Source organism: Lynx canadensis, chromosome F2, assembly GCF_007474595.2.
Source record: "Lynx canadensis isolate LIC74 chromosome F2, mLynCan4.pri.v2, whole genome shotgun sequence".
In the NCBI taxonomy this organism is placed as follows: domain Eukaryota; kingdom Metazoa; phylum Chordata; class Mammalia; order Carnivora; family Felidae; genus Lynx; species Lynx canadensis.
The window spans coordinates 9,834,330-9,861,818 of record NC_044320.2 but is presented as its reverse complement, the minus strand read 5'-3'; the positions used below and the strand labels follow the sequence as shown (position 1 = coordinate 9,861,818).

The window sequence follows — 27,489 nt, the reverse complement described above, 5'->3', positions numbered from 1 at the left end:
TTAACTGTGCTTGAGCCGGGTAACCTGAAGTGGGCTTCATTTTTACTATGTAGAACTTAGTGGACTTAAATCCTGATCAAATGTTAGTTAATTAAGTTTTTAATTAAATGTTAATTATATATTAGCTATTAATTAGCTAATTAAATAGTAAATGCCTAAGATACCATGTATTTGGGGGAATAGATACATAAATAAAACTGTCCTCGTCTTCAGCAAACTTTTTTTTTTTAAGTTTATTTTGAGAGAGTGCTCTCAAGCACACGTGTGTGCACAGGGGAGAGGCAGAGAATCTTTTTTTTTTTTTTTTTTTTAATTTTTTTTAAATGTTTATTTTTGAGAAAGAGAGAGAGAGAGTGCACACGAGTGGGAGAGGGGCAGAGAGAGGGAGGGAGACACAGAATCCGAAGCAGGCTCCAGGCTCCCAGCTGTCAGCACAGAGCCCTATGTGAGGCCCAAACCCAGAAACCTCGAGATCATGACCTGAGCCGTAGTTGTTTTAGGTCTTCTCCCTTTTTACTTCCTGGCTCCTGGGCTCTCTAACGCATCATTCATTCCTTTGCTTCTCTGTGCTGTGTTCTAAGGTACTTTTCCAGATTTACTCATGAATTCTCTCTTCCTGCCTAATTTGCTGTTTAAACTGGTATTTAGTTTCTAGTTTGGCCCTGTATCTTTTATAAGTGAATGTTGTATTTGGTTGTTTTTTTTTTTTTTTTTTTTTTCAAATCTGCCTGTCATCTTTGGTAGAGTTTTATTCAGTTGTCAAATTTTTATCACCTTTTTTTTTTTTTTTTTACTCTTTAAACCTAAAAGTGAACTTATTTTAAATTTTGAATCCATTAATTCCAGTGATACCTCCAGTCCTCAAAGATGAGACTCTGCCTCTCCTTCAAAGTGGCTCTTTAAATCCTAAGTTTGAGCTCACATTCAATGTAACTTTTATTTGTGGGACTTCTTTGAAGCCTGGATTTGTGGTGTTTCCTCCATAAGAGGCTTTATTTTGCTTCTGCTGAAGGCGCAGGCACAGGTGTTCTGCAGGCATCACTTTGAACTACATCCCTCAGTTTTTTGATCCACGTGGATATTGTGAATTCTGGTAAACCACAGTGAAAGCCTGAGTACTGGATGTATGGTTGAATTCTTTGGAGAGAATTCTGTGGTTCCCCTCAGAGCCAAGACCAATGCGTGTTAGTTTCTTGATAGTTTTCTACAACAGAAAGTTCTCTGAGGCTGTCATCATTTAGGGGTCCTAAAATGATGCAGGGATTTCTGGTCTAATAGCTTGCCTTTCCTGAGTGGGCCCTAAGCTTGCTCTCCGGTCTCCTGTGTATATAACCCTTTACGTCACTAGCTGTCAGCCACCAGAGATCTGAGGATACGCCTAGGACAGCTGCTGACTTCACTGTAACTTAACCTCTCCAGATTCTTGCCTTCTGCGGGGTTTGAACTGAGGGACTTTCCTTTCTTGCCAGCTCATCTAGGTATTTCAGAGTCATATATTCCAGCCTTTTAGTGTTGTTGTTTTATGAAAGGATCTGGCAGTTGGGGAAAATGTATCATATTTCTGAAACTGGAGACATGAACTTTGTTTTAGATAGTATTCTTATGATAAGCTTTGCATATTGTCAGCTTCTAGAGGAAGAAAGCAGAATTGAAAAAGAAACTCTTAAAACTAACTTTCTTTAATTACAGGCATTTAGACCATCACAAACTATGGGATCCCAATGAATTTGCAGTTCACTGCTTTAAAATTATAATGTATTCCATTCAGGTAAGAATTGGTTAAGTATTTATCATATTTATATAAGTAATTTTGTTTTTGTATTGATAAGCATACCATTAGAGATAGGTATACAACATGTTCTTAGTTTCGTTTTTTGCCTCATTTTAATTTACCACTTACTTTCTTATTTGTCAAGATGAAAAGATATTTAATAAAAAGTAAAATATCTTGTGATGATGTTTATGGTGCGTATATTTAAATATATTGTGTATTTATGTTTCACTGATAAACTGGTAATGGAATTGAAATTCATTACAGCAGCATATGGCTGGTAATAATCACTAGCATTTATTGAGTTTATACTGTTAGAATAGTGCATGTATCAACTCCTCCAGCCTTTATACAGCCTTTATACAACTCGACTCGACTGCAGAGGACCACACCTTAGATTTCCCCAAAACCTGAACAGACCCAGGTAGCTCTTAATTCAAGTGGGGATTTTAAGTCTTTTTTTTTTTTTTTTTTTTTTTTTTTTATTTACACAATCCACATTTTTTTCTGCTTTAAAAAGTCATCCTTAATTCAAAGGAGATATGGTAGTAAGAAGCAGCATAGCTTTTACTGTAGCTCATACGAATATTTGCATCCTAGATGTGCTCTTTACTGGTTGTGTGAACTTGGGCAAATTATTCAGTCCCTCTGAGTTCTAGGTTTCTCGTTTCTGAAACAAACAAAAATTATATTCAGGCACCGAATAATTCATTTATATTTTAAAATGGAAGTACCATTTATGAAGTGCTGGCTGTACTGTGTCCTGTGACTCTGCCAGTAACCTATATGCTGTCGTTTGATCCTCATTTTGTACAGCAGTAGGTAGTGTTATTATCCCTCCTTCGCAGATCAGAAAACTAATCTTTCGAGAGGTCAGATACCTCACCCATGGGCACGCAGGTAGAAAGTGAGGTCAGGATTGAAACTGTGGCCATTCTGTTCCACAAGTTTTGGTCTAAATCAACCAACCATTAAGTTAAAGTTGGCATTCCAAATGTGAGTTTTCGATAAGTGGTAGTTACAGTAAATCCGGTTCAGATGTGGTAGGATAATTTTAAAAATTTATTTTCTGCTTTTATTGGGTTGTAATTGATATATAACATTGTGTAAGTTAAAGGTGTACAACATAACGATTGCGTATACGTATATATTGTAAAATGATTACCACAGTAGTTTATTCAAGATCCATTGCCCCACATAGTGTTTTTTCCATCTTGTGAGAACTTTCTTGTAACATTTTATTATTTTTTTATTTATTTTTTTAAAGTTTATTTATTTTGAGAGAGAGCAGGGGAGGGGCAGAGAGAGAGGGAGAGTGAGGATTCTAAGCAGGCTGTGCACGGTCAGCGCAGAGCCCGATGTGGGGCTTGAACTCACAAACTGTGAAATCATGACCTGAGCTGAAATCAAGAGTTCGACGCTTATCCAACTGAGCCACCCAGGCGCCCCTTATCAGAACTTTTAAGATTTTTTTAATAATTACTTAATAGGTTAGAAGTTGATCTGACAATCTGTGGACATAATTAAGACTATTCTCCTGGTCTTTTGTAGTCTTGTATTTCTTCATTTGCCCTCCTCGTTCACATTTTGTTATTAAATTGTTTTTTGCAAGAAGTAAATTAATAAAGTGAAAAAAACTTAGGGAATTCAATGAACACTTGCTGATTAAATGTTAAGAAACTGCTGACCCGCAGCATATTTTTGGAAATAGCTTTAAGAATAGCATATGTTTTATGAAGTCCATTAATCAAAAATTAAATCTTCGTACCTAGTAGAATGGGAATTTGCTTAATAAAACTATCCTGATATAATTAAAACTTCTGGTAAAATTGTTTTCATTGCTGTTTACCTTAGAATTGTTTATAGGAATCATTCTTAGGTGACATTTCAAACTCTTTCCGTAAAATATTAAACTAGCTAGTCTGACCAGAGTTCATATTCTTACGGGGTTACAATAGACGTAGTTTCAAATAGTTTCACATATAATAGGACATTTGTAGTAAAGGGAGACTATTTAAAGCTCATCTTCTGTTCTAAATTGACTTGTTAAAGGTAATAAGATGTGGTGATTAAGAACCAGGCCCTGAGGTTGGACCAAGATCCACAGCTCGGCCTCCTTAGCGTTTCTGTGTGACCTGCTTCACTCGCGCCGTGAAGTGCACCGAGTGATTGGGGTTGGCTGCTTCCTGGTGTGGATAAAATGTGATAACACATATCCGGTGTTTAGAACAGTGCCTGGCACCTGCTTCTGAATCAAGTGTTTTCTGTTGTCATTATTGTTATGCTTAACGTTGTAATAATATGTGATCCCAGGAGTCACCAATTAAACAGTGGTAGTGGCTAGATTGAGCACATTTCCTGTGATAGACACAATTTTAGGTTCTTTACACAAACAAAATCATTTAAGTGCCACAACAATCCTATGAAATAACTGTTTTTATTTTCTAAATATTGTAGGTGAGGAAAACTGAGGTACGGAGAGGTGAAGTAGTCCTCTCTCTTTTTTTCTTAAAGTTTATTTACTTTGAGAGAAGGAGCGAGCAAGTGTGGGCGCACAAGTGGGGGAGGGGCAGAGACGGAGAATCCCAAGCAGGCTCCTCGCTGTCCATGCGTAACCCGCAGCCCGTCACAGGGCTGAATCTCAGGAACGTGAGATCATGACCGGAGCCGAAATCAAGAGTCGGACGCTCACTAGGCCACCCCAGCCCCCGGACGTAGGTGCCCCAAAGTAGTCCTCTCTTAAGTTATAAGCTGTTAAGGTATAAAGTGATGGAGCCTGAATTTGAATTTGGGCAAATCTGACACACTTAGCCACTCTATCCTGTTGCTTCTTAAAGCTACTCATACATTAATATTGTTTTAAAATTCCCTGTGAGGTGAGTTGTGTGGCAGGTACGCGATAGCCCAGTAAACCAGCGTCAGAAACTTACAACGCGAAGTGTAATCCACCGCATTGCTGTTTGTGCTCCTTTTCCAAGGTGGTATTCGCAAGCGGTTGTGAACAGGTGCTTTGCTTTGCTTTGCTTTGCTTAGAATAGCCCTGCTTTATGTGGTGATTAATACTCACTCACTGTCTGAAGTGTCCGGGTTTGGACAGATCAAATTGCCATCCTGTTTATAAGACAAACTCTTACTTGAGTGAGCTTCATGCATCAGAAGCACCCAGCTTCCCGTGTGAGAAGTTCACTTTTGTGTTTTGCGTAAGTTTTGGCGTTCCTCTGTTTTAACATAGCAGAAAGTAAAGGTGAAAATGTTTACCTTGGGTTGTTGTAAAAGTAGATGTGTTGTGACAGAAATGCCAGAGATACTTGGAGACGAATTCGGTTTTATTGATAGAGATGAAGAAGTTTTTTGTTTTTTGTTTTTTTTTTTGCTTTTGAGCAGAGTAGCCATAATGTGGGGCTGACATAATACTGCTTATTAGTATAAAACCACCCATTCCAAAGGAGGAAAAGGTGACCAGTCTGAAAATTCAGAGAGTGGTGAGGCCTATCAGAAGGCAAACGCAGACCAGGAGATTCAGGGCCATAGTCCTTTTTATTTGTTTGTTTTTGTTTTTTTACAACTTGGTGGTAGACCCACTCATGACTCCTGGGTATAGTTATTAATTAAAAAAAACACAGCTTTGCTACTCTGTTAAACAAACAAAAAAAGAAATCGAAGAGTATGTAAACACTTTCTATATATTCTATTTTAGATTTAAGTCCCAGTAGCATTCATTGTGATTGATCAGATTTATCTGTGATAAAATTTCCTTTGTAAATTATAAATCTCAAAGCTTCTGATATCTCCTGGATTTAAATTTAATCAGGTGTACATTGATAACATTTTCCTTTTGATACTGGCTTTTGATGAGATGGAAGTTTTGACTGTTTAGCATTAGATATCCATAAGGAGAAATAATACATATCGTGTTTGGGGAAGAGAAAAGTGCTATAAATGTCATAATCTTGTTTATTTTTGAATACTATATTTGTTCTATTGTCAAATTATAAGAGTATATAAATGCCTTTGAAATTACAGAGAAGTATGAAGAGAATAAAAACCTCTCATGAATCCTGGCTACTGTTGATATTTAGGTGTATATAATTCTAGTTCTCTATGTATTTTTAAAGAAACATTAAATTTTATTAAGCATAGTATTTTGCAACTTGTTTCTTTCATCCAGGGAATTATAAATATTTTCCGGTATCCCTATTTGTTCTTAAAAAGCATGGTTTTTAATGGCTCCATATTGTTTCATAACACGAGTCCCAGCCTCCTGTAATTGGACATTTAAGTGTCACATGGTTTTTCACTCTTTGAGAATTCTGCCAGTGTGCGTATAACTGCTCATACGTTTTTCTATACTATCTTGCTTCTTTTAGGCTCAGTATTCTCACCACGTAATTCAGGAAATTCTAGGACACCTTGATGCTCGTAAAAAAGATTCTCCACGGGTCCGAGCAGGTATCATTCAGGTTCTATTAGAGGCTGTTGCCATTGCTGCCAAAGGTTCCATAGGTGAGTGTCCACCAAAAAAACCCACAAAAAACCAAAAAGCTCAAATAAAAAAATTAATGCATTAATCTGTTCCAGAGGTTTTTTTAGTAGGTATAGCAGTGTATGGAAGACTCTTTAAAAATACCTTAATGTGTTTTTTTTAATGTTTTTAAACGTGCTGTAATTTCTCTTGAGATTTTGGGGTCGCATGATTCTCAGACTTCTTTAGTGTACATGCGAGCATTTTCCTCCATATCAGCTTCTCCTTCCCTTCTTCCTTTTTTCTAATAAAGATTTTTGAAAACCAATTATATGTTACACGTTTGGGAGGATCTAGGTTTAAGACACTTATGGTTTACTTGGAGTTAGACAACTCTCTCTAAGGCTATAATTCAAGGCAGAATTTGTTCACATACCGTAAGAAAACCAGAATGCAAACCAGGAATGGAAAACAGGTTGGTAAGAGCAAAATCTTATGTAGCCCGTTTGGCTAGAATGTGTGGTAGCATGGAGGAAGTCAGAGAAGTTGCTTTAACGTTGTGGCCAGGTCGTGGACATAATTATACCGTTGTTTTTATTACTGTAATCATCAAAGATATGTAATAGGATAGATCATTCATCTGGCTGCAAAACGTAGGGCACTTTGGAAATGACAGGTGGTTGTCATCATTGTAGGCACTAGGGAAAGAACTTGACCTTGGAGGGCAGCACAGGAACGGGAATGTAAACAGGATTCAATAACTGACTGACTACAGGGGTAATAAGGAGAAGGGACAGTCATGTCATTTGAAGAATGGAAGAGTCCATAGTAGAATTACTGAAGTTAGAAGGAGAATCTGGTTATGGTTTCTTTGCTTTAAAATCAAAGTAGAAATACATTAGCTACTCAAAAACTCTAATGCTCATTCAGTGTCAGCTAGGGAGTGGGCCTTTTGGATATGGACTTTTTATTGCTCATCTTGTAATTTATCTCAAAAAGATGAAAGCAGTCGTTTAACTGGAAAGTTACTTAATTTGAAATATTAAATGAAACATATGTTGACTTATCACATTACTGTCTATTATGTACAAGGTACCATGTGCTAAGCTCTGTACATTTAAAGAAGTATTTGAACGTGGCTCCATGTCCTAGATAGAGAACATTGTAATTAAGAGTTGAAGGTGGACATAAAAACACTGATTAAACTATAGTGTGATAGATGCAGTGACACATATGTGCAGAGTATTTATAGAACTGAAAGCAGAGAGCAAATTTCATTGACTTGAATCTGATGAGTTGGCAAGTTTCTAATAATGGAGGCAAATTCCTTCTTCAGCCTCAAAAGTTGCAAAATAAATTTCCAACATTACAGTGGGCTATAGTACCGTAATCCCGTGGATTCTGACACAACAGTTAAGGTAAATATGGTCCTAAACACATTATTTGTCTAGTACACACGATTATATGGATGGAAAGTTTTTGGTAATATTTATATGCACATACACATTTTGTGTGGTTTGTACCAGAGGTTCAAACGGTGAGTTGCTCAGAGATGCCCAGTAAATGTTTGCTGGAATAACTAGGAAACTTTCTTATTTAGGTGTTTCTCATTTACTTTTTCACTACTCTGGAAATACCAAAAAATTTGAGAAATAGGAGAATGGTTTCGAGTACATAATACTGGAAAAGCTCACAGTAGTGTTCATTTCCAGGACCCACGGTGCTGGAAGTCTTTAACACCCTACTGAAGCACCTGCGTCTCAGTGTTGAATTTGAAGCAAATGATTTACAGGGGGGATCTGTAGGCAGTGCCAACTTAAACACCAGTACCAAAGACAATGATGAGAAGATCGTGCAGAATGCTATCATCCAAACAATAGGTGAGTACGTTTCACTTTTCAAAACTATCGTGTAAAATCGTGATTAAGAAAGCTCTCGCTGAGAGTGGTCTCTTACGGTACGTTAGTCAAAGGTGGATGAATGGTAGCTTAGACTTTGAAAAAACATTATATTCAGAAAATAAGCAAACAGAATAGGACAAAGAACACTGTATACCCTTTGCTCAGATTCATCTGTTAATATTTTATGCTATTTATTTTATCATTTACTCTCCCTCCCTGCATTTCTCCGTGTGTGCACACATGCATGTATATGTGCATATATACGTATATGTCCATATACAAATATAGACATGTAGAGAGAGGTAGGTACATACATCCTTGTTTTTTTTTTCCCTGACCCATTAGATATTAAGTGCATATACACTATGGCCTTTTACCACAGAGTATTTTTCCAAAAAATAAGATATTTTTCTTATATAACCAGAGTACAGTTATTAACGTCAATAAATTTAACATTGGCGCAGTACTATAATCAAACTTCTATATTTCAGTTTTGTCATTTGACCTAATGTCCTTCAGAGCATGTTTTTCCTTAGGTCTAGGATTCAGCCTAGGGTCATAAATGGCATTTATCTGTAATATTTCTTTAGTTCCTTTAGCCTGGAACTTTTCATTTATGAAATGTGAGTTTTTAACTGTACACCACCCCCTTTGTAAAAAGAAAAAAAAAATTTCCCATTTGGGTTTGTCCAGTGTTTGCCCATGGTTAAGTTTGTCTGTGCATTCCTGGTTGGATGCTCCATAAGAGAGAAAGTTCTTCTCAGAATGTTACATACAGAGGTGCACAGTGTGCTTTTGCTAGTCATTGGTGATGTTAGTTTTGATCACTCAAAGTGTTCTGTCTCTCTGCTCTACGGTTTCCGTTTTTATCCTTGCAAATAATAAACGGTCTCTGAGCATATACTTTTAGACCATGCAGATGTTCTGCTTTTCACCCAGACCTCCCCCTGAATTTAGTAACCGTTCATCCTTCCTACTGAACCAGTCTTTACCGTAATGTTGCAAGTGGGTGGTCTGTCAGGTGGCACTCTGTGTTCTGTGGTGAGCGGTCCTTTTTTCTCCCCTGTGTATGTAGGTAGGAGTGCAGGTATTTATATCTTTGTTGGTATGAGCTTACGGACTTGTGTTTTCATGCTGCATAATTCATTCTGTATTATGACATCTTGGTGCTGAAGTCCCAGATTTGGCCAATGGGAACTCCCCTCTTTCCAGGTCTTCGTAACATCCCATTTCTTTTGAGCACCGCCTTACTGGTTTAAGCTGTTAACGACTCATTTTATATTTCTTGCCCCAGCCATGGGATCCATCATTTCTCAAAGAGCTGTGGTTTCTTTTAGTGAGGAATGGTATTAGAAACCAAGATCTGGTACTCACTGACACCCTGGGCTTTAATTTCATATGTCTTTTGTTGTTGTTGTTGTTGTTAAACATGGTTAATGTACAAAGGGTAAAAGAATAAAGAACTTCAAAAAAAAAAAAAAAAAACAAACCAAAAACCATGGTACACCTGGGTGGCTCAGTTGGTTGAGTGTCCGACTTTGGCTCCTCGTGATCTCACAGTTCGTGAGTTCAAGCCCCACATCGGGCTCACTGCTGTCAGCACAGCACAGAGCCTGCTTGAGATCCTCTGTCCCCCTTTCTCTGCCCCTCCCCCACTTGTGCTCTCATAAATAAATAAATAAATAAATAAAACTTTTAAACAGCCATGAGAATTTTTGGGGGGAAATAAAATGATCTGACTGTATTTAAATACAAAGTAAAGTAAGCAAATTCCTATTCTACTTTAACCTCCTCCTAATATCTTTAGAATTTCCAGATCACATTTTAATGTAACTGTGTGATTGCTATAATAATTTCAAAATTGAGTTTTGTTTCTGGGACTTAGCACCTAATTTCTGATGGTTACTAATGGTTTCTGCTAAAAATAGAGTCATATATAAATTTATTCTGGAGCCCCGGTTGTGCCTTCTTTCTGGGTAATTTCCCTTAGAGTAGGCTACTTATATTTATAATAGTCCTTTGGAATGTTTAATACAAAGTTTATCTTTTTTATTTTATTTCTAAAGTTTTATGGACATGCATATGTGCATTATGGGTCTGCATTCTGCACTTAACTGTTGAGCGTGTGTATACACCAGGCCCTGTACTAGGGCTTTGTGATGCATGTGACTCTCCCCTTGTGGATGAATATGGTTTATCTGTTTGGTGTAGTACCTGTTTCACCTAGCTGTGATTTTATCATGTGCGCGGGAATCGTCTTCATGAGGGCAAGGGCCCATGTGTGTCTTATTCAACACACTGACACATAGTAGGTGCTTAAGATTTTGGGGAGTGAAAAGACCAAATAGAATGGAGGCCAGTATTAATTACCATGGCATCTCAATACAGCAGAGACATTCTAGATGTTGCTTAAAGCAATTTGATCAGTATATGGTAAACCTAGCTTTTATGATGACTCTTAAATTTATTTGGCTTGTTTATGGATTTTTATGATCTATTTTTTTTTTTAACATTTATTTGTGTTTGAGAGAGAGGGGGTTGCAGAGAGTGAGCAGAGGAAGGGCAGAGGGACAGAGGGAGACACAGAATCGGAAGCAGGCTCCAGGCTCCGGGCTGTCAGCACAGAGCGCGACGTGGGGCTTGTACTCTGGATCCGTGAGATCGTGACCTGAGCCAGAGTGGATCAGTTACCCGACTGAGTCACCCAGGCGCCCCGGATTTTGTGTGATATTTTAAGATCGTATATCAAATCAATTCTTGTTTTCACATAATTAATTAAATTGTGACTTCTGCCTAATTCGGTGTTACTGTTTCACTCTAGAATATGTAATTTATTGTTTTTCAAGTATTTTGTTACAAAATAAATATACAGCAGACACAAGCAATATTTCTGTGATATAACACATTCAGAATAACATGCAAATTAAAACATGAGAGAAAAGAAATGCAGTGTGGCACGGTGAGTAAGATTTGTATTTAGTCACACTTCTGATTTCCTCAATATTTTCTTTTAGAAGCTCTCAGTACTCTGGTACTTATCAGGTCACGTGGGTCATGTTGTTGGACTAGGGAGCGGGGCTGCTGTGCCTTTGGCACTTGAAAATGCAAGACTGTTGTCAGATCCTTTTTTTATGGTAATCAAAGAGGGCAGCTCCCTGCCATGTTCCTCCTGGGGGCTCCTTAGCACTTCTGCTCGGTTCACATACAAACAGTGGCTACAGAGAATGAGTTCCTTTCAGGACTGTCCTCCCAGTTGAGTATGTTGGAGACTCCCTGCCCTTGTGGTAATGACTGGCTTGCTTGGAACAGAAAATCAGTGTCTGTTTTTGTACGGTGATTAGAACATATCTAATTGGGTTCTTGGAAAGTTAAAGGACCTTACAGGGAGGGGGGAGAGTGTAATAATAACATGGGCTTTGGAAATGAATAGCCCTCACCCAGGCCTTAATGTTAGGTGTGTAATTTTTTTTTTTTTTTTTTTGTTTGAGGGCTTAAACCTCTCATTTCCTCATTTCCACGAGAGGCAATGAAGGTTCATAACAGTACCTAGACTCATCAGGTTGTGTGAGGATCCAAATACCTCTTAAATACGTGCTCTTGAAGTATTAGAATGATATACTTTATATAGATTGAGCCGTGTTAAGATCATGAGATTTTTGATTGCTGAAGTGTATGATAATGGGGAAGGACTTTATCCCCAGATCCAATCAGATGATAAATAGAACAGTTTGAGTTTGCATAGTTTGTAAATTCCAGTTATAGAAACTGAAGAGTTAAATTGAGAAACTATTCTTCAAGAAATATTAAAAATGAGAAGGTTTTTATAATGATTATGTTGCATTTTAAGAACTGAACAAAACTAGCATGATTTGATACCTGTTCTGGTCTTTCAAAGAAACAACAAAGTTTGAAGTTTGAGTAAGTGATAACTAAATGTCTTAAGTCTTTTAAACTAGGAAGTAAACCATTAAAAGCCACAGCAGATAAATTTAAAATATCCACAAGACCAAAGAGTGCATGAGAAAAATGACAGGCAAATAAGTTACTACTATTTTTTTGCATTAGTTGAGTTACACGTATTGAATTAACCCACTGGGTTAAGATGTAAATCTGGTTCTTTGTAATGACATTCTACAACATCTCAGCAATTTTAGGAAGCCAAGGTAGTGACCAAATTTTTTACTTCTTCACCAAAATTACCAAAATTGGCCTAGTTACTGACTTCCTTACCAGAAAAAGAAGCTAGGCTCACAATATGCAAACAAGAATTTCATCAGAAATACTACCAAAGGGTTTTTTTTTTTCCGTCCTTTTTCTAAAGGTCCAACTCAAATCGATGATGGTTTGCCACTGTAAACTATATGCAAAAGACTGTCAGACATTTACTGTTTTATCTAAGTATTAGTCTGTACTGCGCATCTTCTACTATACATGATTAAGTGATTTTGGACAAAAGAAATTAGAATACCTTTGGAGTTAGGGGCGCACCTGGGTGGCTCAGTTGGTTAAGCATCCGACTTCAGCTCAGGTCATGATCACATGGTCCCTGACTTCGAGCCCCGTGTCAGGCTCTGTGCCTATAGCTCAGAGCCTGGAGCCTGCTTCAGATTCGGTGTCCCACCCACCCTCGCCCCTCCCCCTCTCGCACTCTGTCTGTCTGTCTCTCTCTCTCTCTCTCTCTCTCAAAAATAAAATTAAAAAATTAAAAAAAAATAATATTTTTAGTGTTATATGTAACCGAAAGACATTGTTTTACCACATATTGAAAGCTTTGATTAAAAATGTGTTATGATTTTGTATTATGGAAAAATAACCTTTTCAATGTGTAAGATTTATCCTAACTTGGTCCTAATATTTTCATAGGATTTTTTGGAAGTAACCTACCAGATTATCAGAGGTCAGAAATCATGATGTTCATTATGGGAAAAGTACCCGTTTTTGGAACATCCACTCACACTTTGGATATCAGTCAACTAGGGTACGATTATGTAGTTTTCCTATGTTCTCAATCTATAAATTTTAATTTAATCTTGGGTTTAATTTCATTGTGATGTTATAAAATGGTTTTTTTTTAATCATTAGTAATAAAAATCCTGTGGAAAACATTGTTTTTATGGCGCTAGATTGCTAACCAGTTGCATCAACATTGTGTGATTTTAGAATCAGTTTTCAATATATCATACATTCTCAAGTTTTCTATGTCTTATATTGACTAGGTTGAAGGTTTATTTAGCTTGGACATTATCTATGTACCTATGTGATGTAGGGTAACACTTCAGATTTCCTGTCATAATTTTAAAGATGAATGTCACTTTTGCCAGAATGTCGACTTACTCCTAGAATTTTAGAACTGAAAGTGATTATAAAGATCATATGTTTTGGCTTCCTCATTTTATAGTTTGATTTGATTTTACAACATGCTACAGCTTTAGTTTGTAAATATTTTTGTGTTTTTAATTTAATAAAGAAATGATAGTCTCAATTTGATTTATATTTCTTTGACCATTAATTAGATAACCTTTTCCAGTTGTTAGCTCTTTTTTTGAATCATCTGTCCATTCCTGCTTATTGATACATGTTAAATAGTTACTATGTCAGTTATATTCAAGATAAATACATTCTCCAATTTGTAGCATCTTTTAACTGGGGTTGTTTCATTGTGGGCTCATATGATTGAATATCATTACATTATTGGTCTGTTTTCTTTGAGAGCTAGCTAATAGCTTTTTAATTTCTGTTTGAATTTTTGTGTTTGTGTTTTACATAGAACTCTTTAATTTATATGAAATTGACTTGAATATAAAGTGAGCCATGACTTTAGCTAGTATGAAAACAGTCTGTAACCAAAATAGAGTTTTAAAATCAACCAATAAAGGAAATAATGTTAATGTCGATAACTATTAATAAGATAATACCAGTATTTTGTATATCTTAGGGATTTGGGAACCAGGCGGATTCAGATAATGTTGCTGAGATCTTTACTTATGGTAAGGCATTTAAGATAAGTGAAGAATACACTTCCATTATTGAAGAGGTTAAAAGAACAGCTTGACGTTATCAACATTTTCTTGTACTATAAGATACTATCTATTTATGGTTAGTCTTTTCCCTATGGCTTATATTCTTAAATATTTTATTTAATTCTTTTACTGTTTATTCCTCACTTCTATCATCTTATTTTGACCTCCGCAATGACAAAACATATAAAGGGTAGAAAGTATTGTGTTTCATACACAAAGATGCTTGGGCCCAGAGGCTTGGAACTGAAGACTAGAACTCGAATGTGAAACCATGTTCTTGTTACAAATCAGGCCATTTCTTTCGTACACTGACCAAATAATGACTTCTCGTTTGGATAGCAATTCAGCTATAAATAGCTAAAAAGGAAAAGCATACCTAATATGTGAAGTCCTCTGAATATTTTATAGTAATTATTTTCATCTTTTATTTGACTATCTAGAACGAACTAGGAGCTGATTATTTGGAATGTGTGTCCTTTCCAAATCTTTATCTTTAAAGATCTTTAAAATCTGTTTTAGGAAATCTTCATTATACACATGATCCCATTTTTTAAAAGAAATATTTCATACTTAGAGATTAGGAATATCTTTTGTGTTTCATTTTTAATTCTGGTTATTGTGCTTGCCTTACAGAAGTTTTCAAAATATGCCAACATTTATCAGTCCTTTCATATGTTTTGTGCCTTCTTATTTGTATGCTGTTTAAGAACCCTTACCTCCTCGGGGCGCCTGGGTGGCTCAGTCAGTTGGGCGTTCGACTTCAGCTCAGGTCATGATCTCACAGTCCGTGGGTTTGAGCCCTGCACTGGGCTCTGTGCTGACAGCTCAGAGCCTGGAGCCTGCTTTGGATTCTGTGTCTCCCTCTCTCTCTGCCCCTCCCCTGCTCATGCTCTGTCTCTCTGTGTCTCAAAAATAAATAAAAACATTAAAAAAATTAAAAAAAAAAAAGAACCCTTACCCCCTCTTATGATACTAATGCATTTTGTTTATATTTTCTTATAAAAGTTTCTCAAATTTGGCTCTTTTTTTTAAAATTTATTTTGAGAGAGAGAGAAAGTGCATGCTTAAGAGCAAACAGAGGAGGGGCAGAGAAACAGAGAGAATCTCAGGCAGGATCCATGCTGTCAGAGCAAAGCCCAGTGTGGGGCTCAGTCGCACAAACTGTGAGATGATGACCTAAACCAAAATCAGAATCAGACACTTAACCACCTGAGCCACCCAGGTGCCCCTAAAATTTAGTTTTCCATAGCTGCATCTTTGAAGTTGATTTTTGTCTGTGATGTGAGACTTGGATATATTTTTAACTTTTCTAGGTGGGTAGCAGTTGTCCTACCAATTTCCTTGCTTACTTATAAAATCACCTCCGTCCGAGGGACGCCTGAGTGGCTCAGTCAGTTAAGCCTCTGACTCCTGATTTCGGCTCAGGTCGTAATCTCACGGTTGGTGAGATCGAGCCCAGTGTTGGCCTCTGAGCTGAGTGTGGAACCTGCTTGGGATTCTCTCTTTCCTTCTCTTGCCCACGTTCCCCTCTCTCCCTCCCTCTTTCTCTCCCTCCCTCCCTCCCTCCCTCCATCTCTCTCCCTCCCTCCCTCCCTCCCTCCCTCCCTCCATCTCTCTCTCTCCCTCCCTCCCTCTCACTGTCTCTCTGTCTCTCTCAATAAATAAATAAACATTTAAAAATAAATAAAATCACCTCAAATTGTAGTAAGTGCCCAAATGTAAATGTCAGATGTTCATATTTGTAATCCTGAATCTAGATTCCCCACCTGGAATTTCTTTTGTTTTTAAGCCTTTTCATTAAAAACAAGTACCCTGAATAAATCATCTTGTCTCTAATCCTAATTGTACCACTTAGTCACCCGAATGAATGTCTATGTGGTATGGTTAAAATGTTTAATAGCATTTAAGTATTTTCTCTTTAAAAGCTTTAAATTTGGAACAATGGAGATAACATCCGGAAATGTCAAAGCAAGTAATGAATAAAGTACAGCTTTCCAAAATAAAAATGTATTCCTGTTAACCTAAACTGTTTACTTTAGAAGAAAAATTTGCCAATTTAAATTTAAAATTTTGAGGTCTTACCTGTACTATTTGCTACCTAATACCTTGTGTCCATTTAGTACTGACTACCTGTCCCATAGATTCTTAACCCTCTCTGAGCCTCTTTTCTTCACCAAATGGGGGTACACACTGATGCCTGCCTCATAGGGATGAGGAGAAGATGAGGTTAATACTCATACAGTGCATCTTTAGATTCGTGCCTGGCACATGGTAAGCATGTGCTTGTATTAATTTTATTCTCTTCATTATGGTATTTTTGTAAATTCAGAAAAATCCTCACTACCTTAGAAATTTCCTCTTTGTTTTTCATTCAGGTTTATGTTCATAATTGCTGTTTCCCTAAGTTTATGGTTCTTATAAAACAGTTTGAGCATTTTATCAAAGAAGGATTCATGACAAAGGTTTTTTGTTTCTTTGTTTTTCCTCCCTGTAATCAGGTAACCTCTGGATATAAAGCAAAGACAATTGTTACTGCACTGCCTGGGTCTTTTCTGGATCCTTTGTTATCACCATCCCTCATGGAAGACTATGAACTGAGACAGTTAGTCTTGGAAGTAATGCATAACCTCGTGGATCGCCATGACAACAGGGCAAAACTTCGAGGGATCAGGTATTGGGCCATTTTGAAATAGGCTTAATGATAATGTTTTTAAATTTAATGTATTTAATATTGTGATTTTTTTAATCTAAGATTTTTAAGATTTATTCAAAGTTTAATTGGTATTGAGGCAATTTAATTATTAATTAAGAGAGCAAATGTTTAAAGGTCTTTTAATGTATTTGCAGAGATCTCGTCTATTAGTAATCGCTAGTTATGTGACTTTTATCTTGGCTTTGCTTTAAACTTAGGAATGACAGGAGTCAAGATGATTTTATGAAATTCCCCTTAATTGAGGTTGGTAATTCAGTAGTATCATTACATATAGGCTTATTTCAAATGCTCATTGAAATGTGTTGAAAAGTTCAAATTCCTAAGTATAACTATGATATACCCTAGAAGGTACAATTTTATAACTAAATGTGCTATTCATGAAAAATGATCTGTTGTCTCTAGAATAATACCAGATGTAGCTGACCTAAAGATAAAAAGAGAAAAAATTTGTAGACAAGACACAAGTTTCATGAAAAAGGTAAGATTATTTTCATAAAAATAATGCATGATATAAGTTATAGCTGTTTGACTTGTTAGGTAGTTATATATTGATCTGTGACCTTAAAAGGAAGCCGTTCAGGTTTGGAGTTGGAAGTCTCAAGCTGCCATCTTTTTTTTTTTTTTTTATTTAAGTTCATTTTTGAGATGGGGGGAGGGGCAGAGAGAGAAGGAGACACAGAATACGAAGCAGGTTCCAGGCTCTGAGCTGCCAGCACAGAGCCCAGTGCGGGGCTCAAACCCACAAACTGCGAGATCATGACCTGAGCCTGAGCCGAAGCTGGATGCCTGACCGGCTGAGCCACCCAGGCGCCCCCAAGCCACCTTTAGCCCTCCCACCTTACCACACCTATCTTGATGGTATCTCTTCTAGCCTGTGTTTAAGCATTGTTGGATGCTATGGTAAATTCTAAATTCTAAATTCTTCCTTTGAGTAAAATGTCTCCCCATAATTTCTGTCCCACACTCCTCTCCACCCCAAACACACACACTGATTCCGCTTTTAATGGCTTGTTTTTGAAAATACTTATCACTATTGAAGAAATAAATATAATGAGTGTTTACTGTATTAGGCATTATTCTGTGCATTATTTGGGATATGAAGATGAGGTAGGCAGGATTTCTGCCCTTCTAAATCATACTTAACTAGATTTTCATTATGATTACTTAAATTTATTTATTTATTTATTTAGAGAGCAAGCGCACGTGCAAGTGGGGGAGGGGCAGAGAGCAAGAAGGAGAGACACAGAGAGAGAATCCCAAGGAGGCTCTGCACTGCCAGCATGGAGCCCGATGCCGGACTTGAACTCACAAAGCTTGAGATCGTGACCTGAGGCCAAAGTTGGACACTTAACCAACTGAGCCATCCAGGCACCCCCCGATCACTTAAATTTTGTAGGTTTCTTGGCTGGTAGCTGAATTTAGAAAATCATGACACTTAAAAGTTATTTAGCATAGTGAATAATTTTTCTGTGTATTCTTCATCCAAAGCTTGAGTATTTGCTAGATTCTGAGCTCCACATTGGGAGATACAACAGTCTCCATGACACAAACATGCCAGCTGGCTTCAAGATAATCCCAGTCATGGTGGATAAGTGCTTTGGTCTTTAGAGGTGCAGGGAACAGCAGACAGCCCCATAGGAAGATAGATGCAGACGTCTATAACACCCGTTCTTTTTTTGGCTCATTACTAGGCCATGCTTTGTCCCTGTCACCATCTTTTATTTTGCTATTACTGTTGATCGCTGTGTTTCAAGTTAATGCCCCTACAGTTTAAAACTTCATTGAGGGCTCGCTCGCTCTGTCTCTCTCTCTCAAAAATAAATAAACATTTAAAAAATTGAAAAAAAAACCCTTCATTTGAAAAATGATTTATAGGGGTGCCTGGGTGGCTCAGTCGGTTGAGCGTCCGACTCTTTATCCCTCAGGTCACGATGCCAGGGTCATGAGATTGACCTGTGTCAATCCCTGTGTCAAGCCCTCCTGCTCAGCATGGAGCCTGCTTCAGATTCTTTCTCTCCCTGTTTCCCCCACTTGCGCGCGCGCGCGCGCTCTCTCTCTCTCTCTCTCTCTCTCTCTCTCTCTCTCGTTTTCTCCCTCTGCCCGTTTCCCCCACTCACAGATGTGTATGCTCTTTCTAAAATAATTTAAAAAATGATTAATGAAATACTGTCACTGAATTAATGTGAGTAAAATGATTCTTTGTTTGGCTATGTTATATATGAAAAAAGTGGTTAATAAATAGGGCAAAGGCATTAACTCTTTCCAGCTTTTACTTTTTCAGTATTTCTTTATATTATCCAGTTAACAAAAGAAGTTTCTCATCACTGAAGAAATTTTAATCATGATAAATAGAATGAATTTTGAAAACTCATTGATAGTTGACTTTTAGGTTTTGACTTTATATAATGACATTAAGCAATCCTGAATTTGAGGACTGGATTCATTTTATTTTATCTAGTGTGACAGTAACAAATACTCCTTTTCGTTGCTTAATTTTGCGAGCCAACCAGTTTGGAAGGGTCCAGTTGAACTGAAAGATTAGACTATTATTCCATGTCTAAATTATTAAAAGTTTTGAATTTTTAAAGTTCTCTGGATTAGTTATCCTTCCATTTTATAATGTTAAATAACTGGCAAAGCATTTGGTACTGTTAGTATGAGCCATTTCTTTCTGGTATATCGTAGTGTATACGATATAGTATACATTAGTGTATCGTATAGTATACGATAGTGTTCATTTTTGTCAAATTCAATTTTATCTTTATAACTGGACAGCCTTTTTCATTTACCTTCCAGTTTATTCTGTGAGTCAAAATGTTGCTTGGTTTCTTATGCAACTTTAACTGGCACCTTGTGGCGATATCAGCAGAGGCCTAAAGGAAATAAAGTCGGGGCTCTCTAGTCAGGGGATGATGGATCGCCCTCTGGATATCACTACCCAGCCCAAGACTGCTCCATCCCCGCGCCTTAGGGACATCTTAGGCTTTGGGTCTGTGTTTGGAAAACCCGCGTCCCAGGCAGGAAGCTTCACAGTTGACGTTGGGAGGCGCTCCTTCGCCTCTCATTTCCTGACGCGGCTGCACTTCCGGGCACAAGGAAGAGCCGTCGCCGCTCAGTGTCTGGTGCCCAAAGCTCTACTCCTGACCGAATGTCGCCACGCGGGGGAGCTCTCGGGAACGGTGTCGGCAGTTGAGGGAATCCCGCGGAGGAAGAAAGCACGAGTTGTTTTGAAATGTAGCAGGTGCGGGCACCGTCCGGTTGGCCCAACAGCGGAGGCGCCGCCGCGCCCGCCCCACCGCAGCCCCGCGTCTTCCTCGGCGGGAAATCCCTGTTCTTTCATGAAAACGGACTCGTTGCCTTTCTTTCCCCCCCCTTCACGGTTTGCCACCTACGTGTTCATCTGTAGCTCCCTGAACAATACAGTAGTAGGGTTTTGTCAGTTTTTGTATTTTGTATGAAAGGAACCAGACTGTGTCACGTGTACTCTTAGGTCTTTCGTTTAGCTCTGCTTTGGTAAATTTTGTTCACGTGCGTAGCCGCGTAGTGTTGCGGACCACGAACACACTAAAGTTACGCGTTCTCCTGTCGGGGACGTTTGAATGGTCCTTAGTTTGGGGCTGTCGTGAGTGTTACTGTACGCGTGGTGTGCTGTGGGCAGCCCATTTCTCTGAGGCCCGTAGGAGAGGCCTTGCCAAGTAAGGGGTCATGCGTTCTTCAGATTTGCTAGACCGTGCCAAACCGCTTCGTGAAGTCCTCACGCTGATTTACACTCTGTTATGGTAGTACGTAATGTTCGATTTTCAAGTTATCTAACATGATGGGTATGCAGTAGGTAGAAAACCACCTTGAATCACTTAAGGAGCCCGGTATCTAAACTCCCACATGTGCGCGCTTTAACGTTGATCGCCTTCGGGAACCACAGGATTCCGGAAAGGGTCGGGGAGGGCCCAGTACATACACCATTGTCACACGCCCAAGCATAGAACCATTTGAGAGAGCCAGACTCTGGACTCAGGAGACTGTGCTGGTCTTGCCCATCGGCTCTTTCCCCGACGTGAACAACCAGATGAATCTGCTGAGAAACAAGTCCGGAGTGTTCAGGTCAAGTCCCTCCACGTCTGAAAGACTAAGCCCCTAGTGTTCTTAATCCTGGCTGCATGTCAGAATCACCTGGGGAGCTCTGTGCTTCAAAAATACCGAGGCTTGGGCTTCGTAACCATAAATCGTATTGGGATGGGCAGCGGGGAGGGTAGAAACACAGTGGTCATTCCAGTCGCCCAGGGATTGTGGCTTCAGTTCGTGTGGAGAACCAGTGCAGCGAGTTGAGTTCATTACCACACAGTGACTTTAAATGGGAAACACGCTTCTGTTTTTGTCAGCTCTCACTTAGCAGTTGGCCCCGTACCCAGGAATGCTTTGGATAGGGAAAGCTTCCGTATTCTGTATCAACTTACCTAGATTAGTTTGGTTTGGGGGGACCCTTTTGCAGTCCCTGGAGTGGGATAACCTCTCCCTCGTATAGGGCTCTGGGCTGGCCTTTGGTCCCTCCCTGGTCCCTCCATCGTCCCTCCACGGTCCCTCCATGCCAGAGTACAGCAGAACCTGCGGGTGCTCCTCCCTGACAGCCCCTAAGCCGCCTCACAGGAGACTGCCTGTGAAGGCCAGGAGCCCGAGCGCATTTCCCCGGAGCCAGATGTTTTGTTTTCTTTTATCCTTGCCAAGGCTGCGTTGCAGAAGTCTCTCCCATGATTCTGTCAGGCGTTTCACCTTTTTCCCGAATCAACCCATAAGTTGCTTTTGTCTTTTCAAATGATCGCTAAAAGCATTTTCATTGTTTACACTAGAACTGTTTCCTACTTGCTGTTTTTATTTATGATTCACTCTTCAACTCTGATGTTAGCTTGTAGTTCGTTTGTTGGTATTGATAGTCGTAATACAATATGATTATCTGATTATCAGCTTCAGTTTCTCTTCCATGTTTAGTTATGTAATAAGAGCTACTGTGTACGCAGTTCTGGGCATGGGACATCTGTCTGTACTACACTTTAAGCAAAGTCATCTTTTTCCTCATTTCCCTTTTCAGAATGGGCAACAACTCTATCGGCACATATATTTGGGCTGTAAAGAGGAAGACAATGTTCAGAAAAACTATGAGCTACTTTATACTTCTCTTGCTCTTATCACTATTGAATTGGCCAATGAGGAAGTGGTCATTGATCTCATTCGGTTAGCCATTGCTTTACAGGTATGCTTTTGTCATCTTTCATTGAAGAAAACATTTTTCTTTATGAACTAGATACCATCTTTATAGTGGTGTTGCCTTTATCCAACGTCATTAATTTCATTTTTATTTTTTTAAGTTTATGTATTTATTCTGAGAGATGGAGGGAGAGGAGAAGGGGCAGAGAGAGAATCCCAAGTAGGCTTTGTGCTAACAGCGCAGAGCACAACTCGGGGCTCGAACTCATGAACCGTGAGATCAGGGCCTGAACTAAAATCAAGAGCCGGACACTTAACCGACTGAGCCACCCAGGTGCCACAAGGACATGAAGTTTAAAAGGGAGGCGTCTACTTTTAACTCTAAAATACTCAAGGTTATGATCACATTCATTCTTTTAACAAATACTGAATGAGCATCAGTTGTGTGCTAAATTTGTTCAAAGCCATGGGAATACTGTGATGAAAGAACAGCACGGTCCCTCTGCCCATGCTCTCGGTCTGGCGGGGGAGAGGGTCAGTCCATAGCCGTTACGAATGTAGCTGTTTAATCGGAGTGTAAGCGTTACGTATTGAAAGGACGGCATGTAATGGGAATACATATCAGATGTGTATTTTAATATAAGATACATGTATGTGTATGTGTGCATACATATACACGTGTGTCTTTTTGTGTATTTCCTGCCCCCGACCCCAAAAGACTTTCCTAAGACAGAGCTATTTGAGAGATTTAACTCCTCTGTATATGGACATTTATTTTCCTTTTAGAATTCTTTAAAAAATAACTTCTTATAAGGTGACATTTTTATCAGCACTCCAAACGACCTGCCATTTTTCAGCATAGTCATAGAGAAAATGCTGGTGGAGCGTAAGACCTTGATCTGTCAGCCGTGTTTGTTTTTTTATTAAAGGACAGTGCGATTATCAATGAGGATAATTTGTCCATGTTCCATCGCTGTGGAATCATGGCTCTGGTTGCGGCCTATCTCAACTTTGTAAGTCAGATGATAGCCGTCCCAGCGTTTTGCCAGCACGTCAGCAAGGTAACGTATTTAGGAAAGTTCTTCAACTTGATTTCTATATAAAAGTGACTGATTTTCTTCCAGAGATGATGATTTTCGATTTTGATGATTGTGTGTCAGATTATAAAGATAATGCTGTAAAAATATGCATCACTTTTTTAGTAGTGACTAATTGAAACTAAAACTACAGCTAGTGTTTATATTTTCTTTGGTGCCTGTTTTATTAGAACTTTTTTGTGTGGTGGTCAAGTAGAATACGTGGTTTTCTTCTAGAATAAGTCATGTGAATTCTTACATAATTGTTTTCCCTTTAAACCGTTATGAATCTTAGTATCGAAATTATTTTTTATTATACTGGTTTATACTATTTTAGTTATTGCTTTAAGCCAATCTGTTTGAGCCAGATCTCAGAGGTTGAATGTTTTTTTTAATGTCTATTTTTGGGAGAGAGAGCATGTGCACATGCACAGGGAAGGGACAGAGACAGAGGATCCTAAGCAGGCTCTACACTGTCAGCAGAGAGCCCAGTGTGGGGCTCGAACTCACGAACCGTGAGAAGTCGGTCGCTTAACCAGCTAAGCCACCCAGGTGTGCCTCCACAGGTTGAATTATTGGAGAAAAACATTCAACTATATTCAGCTTTTTTCAGCAGTACCTCATTTAATAGCTACTTGCAAAATTTAATACATGTTTTCACTTACCTGGCAGAGAAAGTCCACTCTAATTTTTATTCTTTAAAGATATCGGTCAAGGAGAGCCTTATTTTTATAATATTAGAAGCACATCTCTCAGTCCACGCTAAAATGTAGGTGTTCAGTGCATTCTAAGAAAGAAAACATTGATTCGTTAAGCAATTGTTTGAGCTAATATTTGATGCCTGTCATGAGAGATACAGATGTTACAAAAGCAGATTGCCCCCTCCAAGTTGCCCCCAGTGGGATGGAGGGGACAGATCCCAGAAGCGCATTGAGACCTCGTGCATGGGCCCCAGAAGATGGCACAGGAGAGTGAGGGTGCTGAGGGCCCGGTGCTTGGTCCAGGGCAGTGGCATTTGAGAAAATAGGTGTTCTTATCCTGTTGTGGTAGGCTTAATCAAATGTAATATGTTCTTGTTGTTTTTTACTATGTGTATTATTTTATTCTCATGGTTTTGAGACCTCCTGAAGTTTTGAAATAATAAATGTGAAATAATTTGAAATAACAAATGTGAAAATAAAATGAGCATTTGGGCTCTAAAATGTAGCTTAAATTCCAAAATAAAGTGCCGGTATTTTTAATAAATGTTTAATTTCTCTGTTTTTAGTTTCCCGAATTTTCACAGCCAGGTTGTGAGGGGCGAGGTTTTCATCTTGTTTTGGTTTGTTTTTGGATATTTTTCAGGTGATTGAAATTCGAACTATGGAAGCTCCTTATTTTCTACCAGAGCATATTTTCAGAGAGAAGTGCATGTATGTTGATTCTTTACATTTTAAGGAAGGGGTACTACTGACTTAGAAACCAACCAGTGGCGATTGTCAAGGATTACACTCCTGCTAGGATGGTTTCTGGTGGTTTATAACAGTCGTTTGGGATTTCTGTCATTTAACGCATCTGACTTCTTCCTTTGCTATAACAAAGTTCTCGTACATTATAAATGTAGACTCATGCACACATGGAGTCTATCCTTGGTGAAAAACCTTACCTTGCCTTTTTTTTTTTTTAATATGGAGATATATCTCTAAAATAGAACATGTTCTCATAGATAAATAAGCCAGCCTTTAAGTGAATACAGTACCCTGTTCGAGACCTTCAGTAAAAGAGAACAGTACTCGTCGCATGGTGGGAGAGAGAATGTTTTAAGGAGAATCAGTGTTATGCCCTGCATTCTCCCTTGCTCTTCAGATGGAAGATGTACGTGAACAGTACTTTATTCCAACTTGAGGCTGCCAAAGCAGTTCATGCTGCAAGTGTTAGCGTGAGATAGTATCCGGCAGTTTGAACACAAAGTGAACCTGGGTGCTCCTCTTGGGCAAGTGCTTCCTAGCATTTAGCTTCGTAATACGCGCTTCACTCATCATCAGTGAGCTGCGCTTCTGATTTTCTTCTCTCAGTTTTAATTAGCATGGAAGTTAAAGATGAATTGACTCCTTTTCATCATCTGATGTGTGAAGACCCACAGAATAATTAAGGCTGACTTGCCCCATTGGGATGTTACTGGAGAAGGAATCCCAGCCGAATGCTTAACATATGGGACCACAGGCCGTGCGTGCTTATGGTCCAATTAGTCACCAAAACGACACCGATTTTTCTGTTACTAATTACAGTTTAAGTTGTGTTTATCGTTGTCTTCAGGCATTGATCTGGAGTGCTTGCGTGTTAACTTATTTGTGCTCAGTAATTTAAATAATTCTGCGTGACTTTTGTTTTGATCACCCTGACAGGCTTCCGAAATCTTTAGAGAAGCATGACAAAAGTTTATGCTTTTTGACCAACAAGATCGCGGAGTCACTAGGCGGAAGCGGTTACAGTGTCGAGAGGTTGTCGGTACCGTATGTGCCGCAAGTAACAGGTAAAAGGGGAGGGCGATTCGAACCCGACTCCGGTGATTACGTTTCAGTAACGTTTCCATGAACTCAGTTAGCAAGGTGCTCGCTTAAGAGGTTTCTCAAATGCTTAAGAGGTTTTATTTTCGCTTTAGAATTTTGCGCTTGAAAACCTTTAGCCAATCTCTTAAAGCCCTGTGATTTTATCATGAGCGGTTTGAGGCCTCACGTGATCGTTACTATACTTAATACATCAGTGTCGTACTTCAGACGAAGAAGCAAATGGAAATCTTTCCTCATTAGCCCATATTGTGTTTGGCTTATGGAAATTTATGTAACTTGTTTAATTAGTGATCTGTGCCTGTTGAGCTGAATGAATTAGGCAACTGTGGTTATTGGAAAGAGTGCAGGCTGTTTGCTGTGGAAGAAACCTTCAGACGCTTTAATAGGTTTTCCTGTGTGTGCCGTATATTTCTTTCTGTTCTTCTCATTGCCTGAAATAATTCTTGTTTTGGAGGCAAGGCTGCATGGTATCTTGCATTTAATTTTTACCTTAAAAACGAAATCCAAGCATTTCTGTCCTACGCCTCCATTTTCATTTGATAATTGCATAAACATTCAGTTTTCTAGCACAACTAGTTCTTGCTTTGAGGATACCTCTCTTGTATATGAGAACTGTTTGGTTTGAGTTAGGTAGCTCTCTGGATTAATCGCTTAAAAGTAGTACAATCTTGGTAACTAGCTGTCTTTTTTATAATGTGGATCCAAAATAGATACATTTATTACAAGGATATTTCATAATCCTCTGAGATGTTAACGAATGCTTTTGCATTTTCTTTTACGTTCTGTACTGTAAAAGATTCTATACCTCATTCTGTAGTCCTTGCGGATATAAAAGTGCTAAGAATAAAACATCAGTACCGTTTTGTAATTCAAAAGATTTTTTTTAAAGACTTTTAAAATATTTCATTCTTATAATTTGGATTTAGCTCTCTTTCCTTCAGACAAAAAACCTCACAAACCCAGGCACAAGCGCAAAGGTAAATCCAAGTGTCAGTTTGGCTTTTGCCCTTCCCTCCCCGTCCTCTAGGAAAATAGCTTCGTAAAATTTCCCTTGTAGAAATGGAGCCAGTGGCCTGTACGTTTTATATGGTTATAAGTTCAGTTATTAAGTTTCCCTTCACCTTCCCAGTAGCCATAGTGTAGTGTATTTTCACCCCCTGCTATTTCCTTTTACCATGTTCCTTTAACTCTGTAATGAGTAACAATTTTTAATGAAAATTATGGTGCTGTTTGGTTTTTTAACAGATGGTTTGCTCTCCCCCCAACCCCCTAAGAGACATATTCTCTTTCTTAATGCCTTGCTATCATTCACTGGAAGAATTCTGAATATATTTCAGTGTATACTTAATTATGTAACTGTATAGAAATCGCTCAGTATGAATAAGATTTTTTAATTTATAAAGATTTTGATAGTTTTTAAGAGAGAGGGAGACAGAGTGTGAGCAGGGGAGAGGCAGAGAGAGAGAGACACAGGATCCGGAGCAGGCTCCAGAATCTGCGCCGTCAGCACAGAGCCCGACGCGGGGCTCGAACTCACGAACCACAAGGTCATGACCTGAGCCAAAGTCGGACACAACCGACTGAGCCACCCAGGTGTCCCAAGACTTTGATAGTTTAGAAACAGTCTGCGGCACATACGTCCTGCCTTAGTGCAGAAAGAGTCCAAAGATGCAGGGATACTTTATGGTATGATCAGTTGGTTATTAAGATTTCTTTGTGTTGTGTAACCATCTGGTATTTATTTTTAAAAGTAGGGGACTTAAGAATAATACCTTCAATAGAACGCAAAACGTGTTTA

At 38.6% G+C, this 27,489-nt stretch overlaps 1 protein-coding gene across 2 annotated transcripts in view; it reads left to right on the top strand.

Moving 5' to 3' along the window:
• The window catches only part of EFR3A (EFR3 homolog A), a 104,340-nt gene that overhangs the window by 53,173 nt on the left and 23,678 nt on the right, over positions 1–27,489 (top strand). For both annotated transcript variants that reach the window (XM_030303519.1, XM_030303520.2), the window contains 11 exons: positions 1,690–1,768; positions 6,139–6,274; positions 7,946–8,113; positions 12,998–13,112; positions 14,070–14,121; positions 16,653–16,825; positions 17,270–17,345; positions 21,951–22,112; positions 22,996–23,127; positions 24,487–24,554; positions 25,527–25,654. In XM_030303519.1, the coding sequence (XP_030159379.1) occupies positions 1,690–1,768; positions 6,139–6,274; positions 7,946–8,113; positions 12,998–13,112; positions 14,070–14,121; positions 16,653–16,825; positions 17,270–17,345; positions 21,951–22,112; positions 22,996–23,127; positions 24,487–24,554; positions 25,527–25,654 (1,289 nt within the window). The remainder of the gene's footprint in view (positions 1–1,689; positions 1,769–6,138; positions 6,275–7,945; positions 8,114–12,997; positions 13,113–14,069; positions 14,122–16,652; positions 16,826–17,269; positions 17,346–21,950; positions 22,113–22,995; positions 23,128–24,486; positions 24,555–25,526; positions 25,655–27,489) is intronic.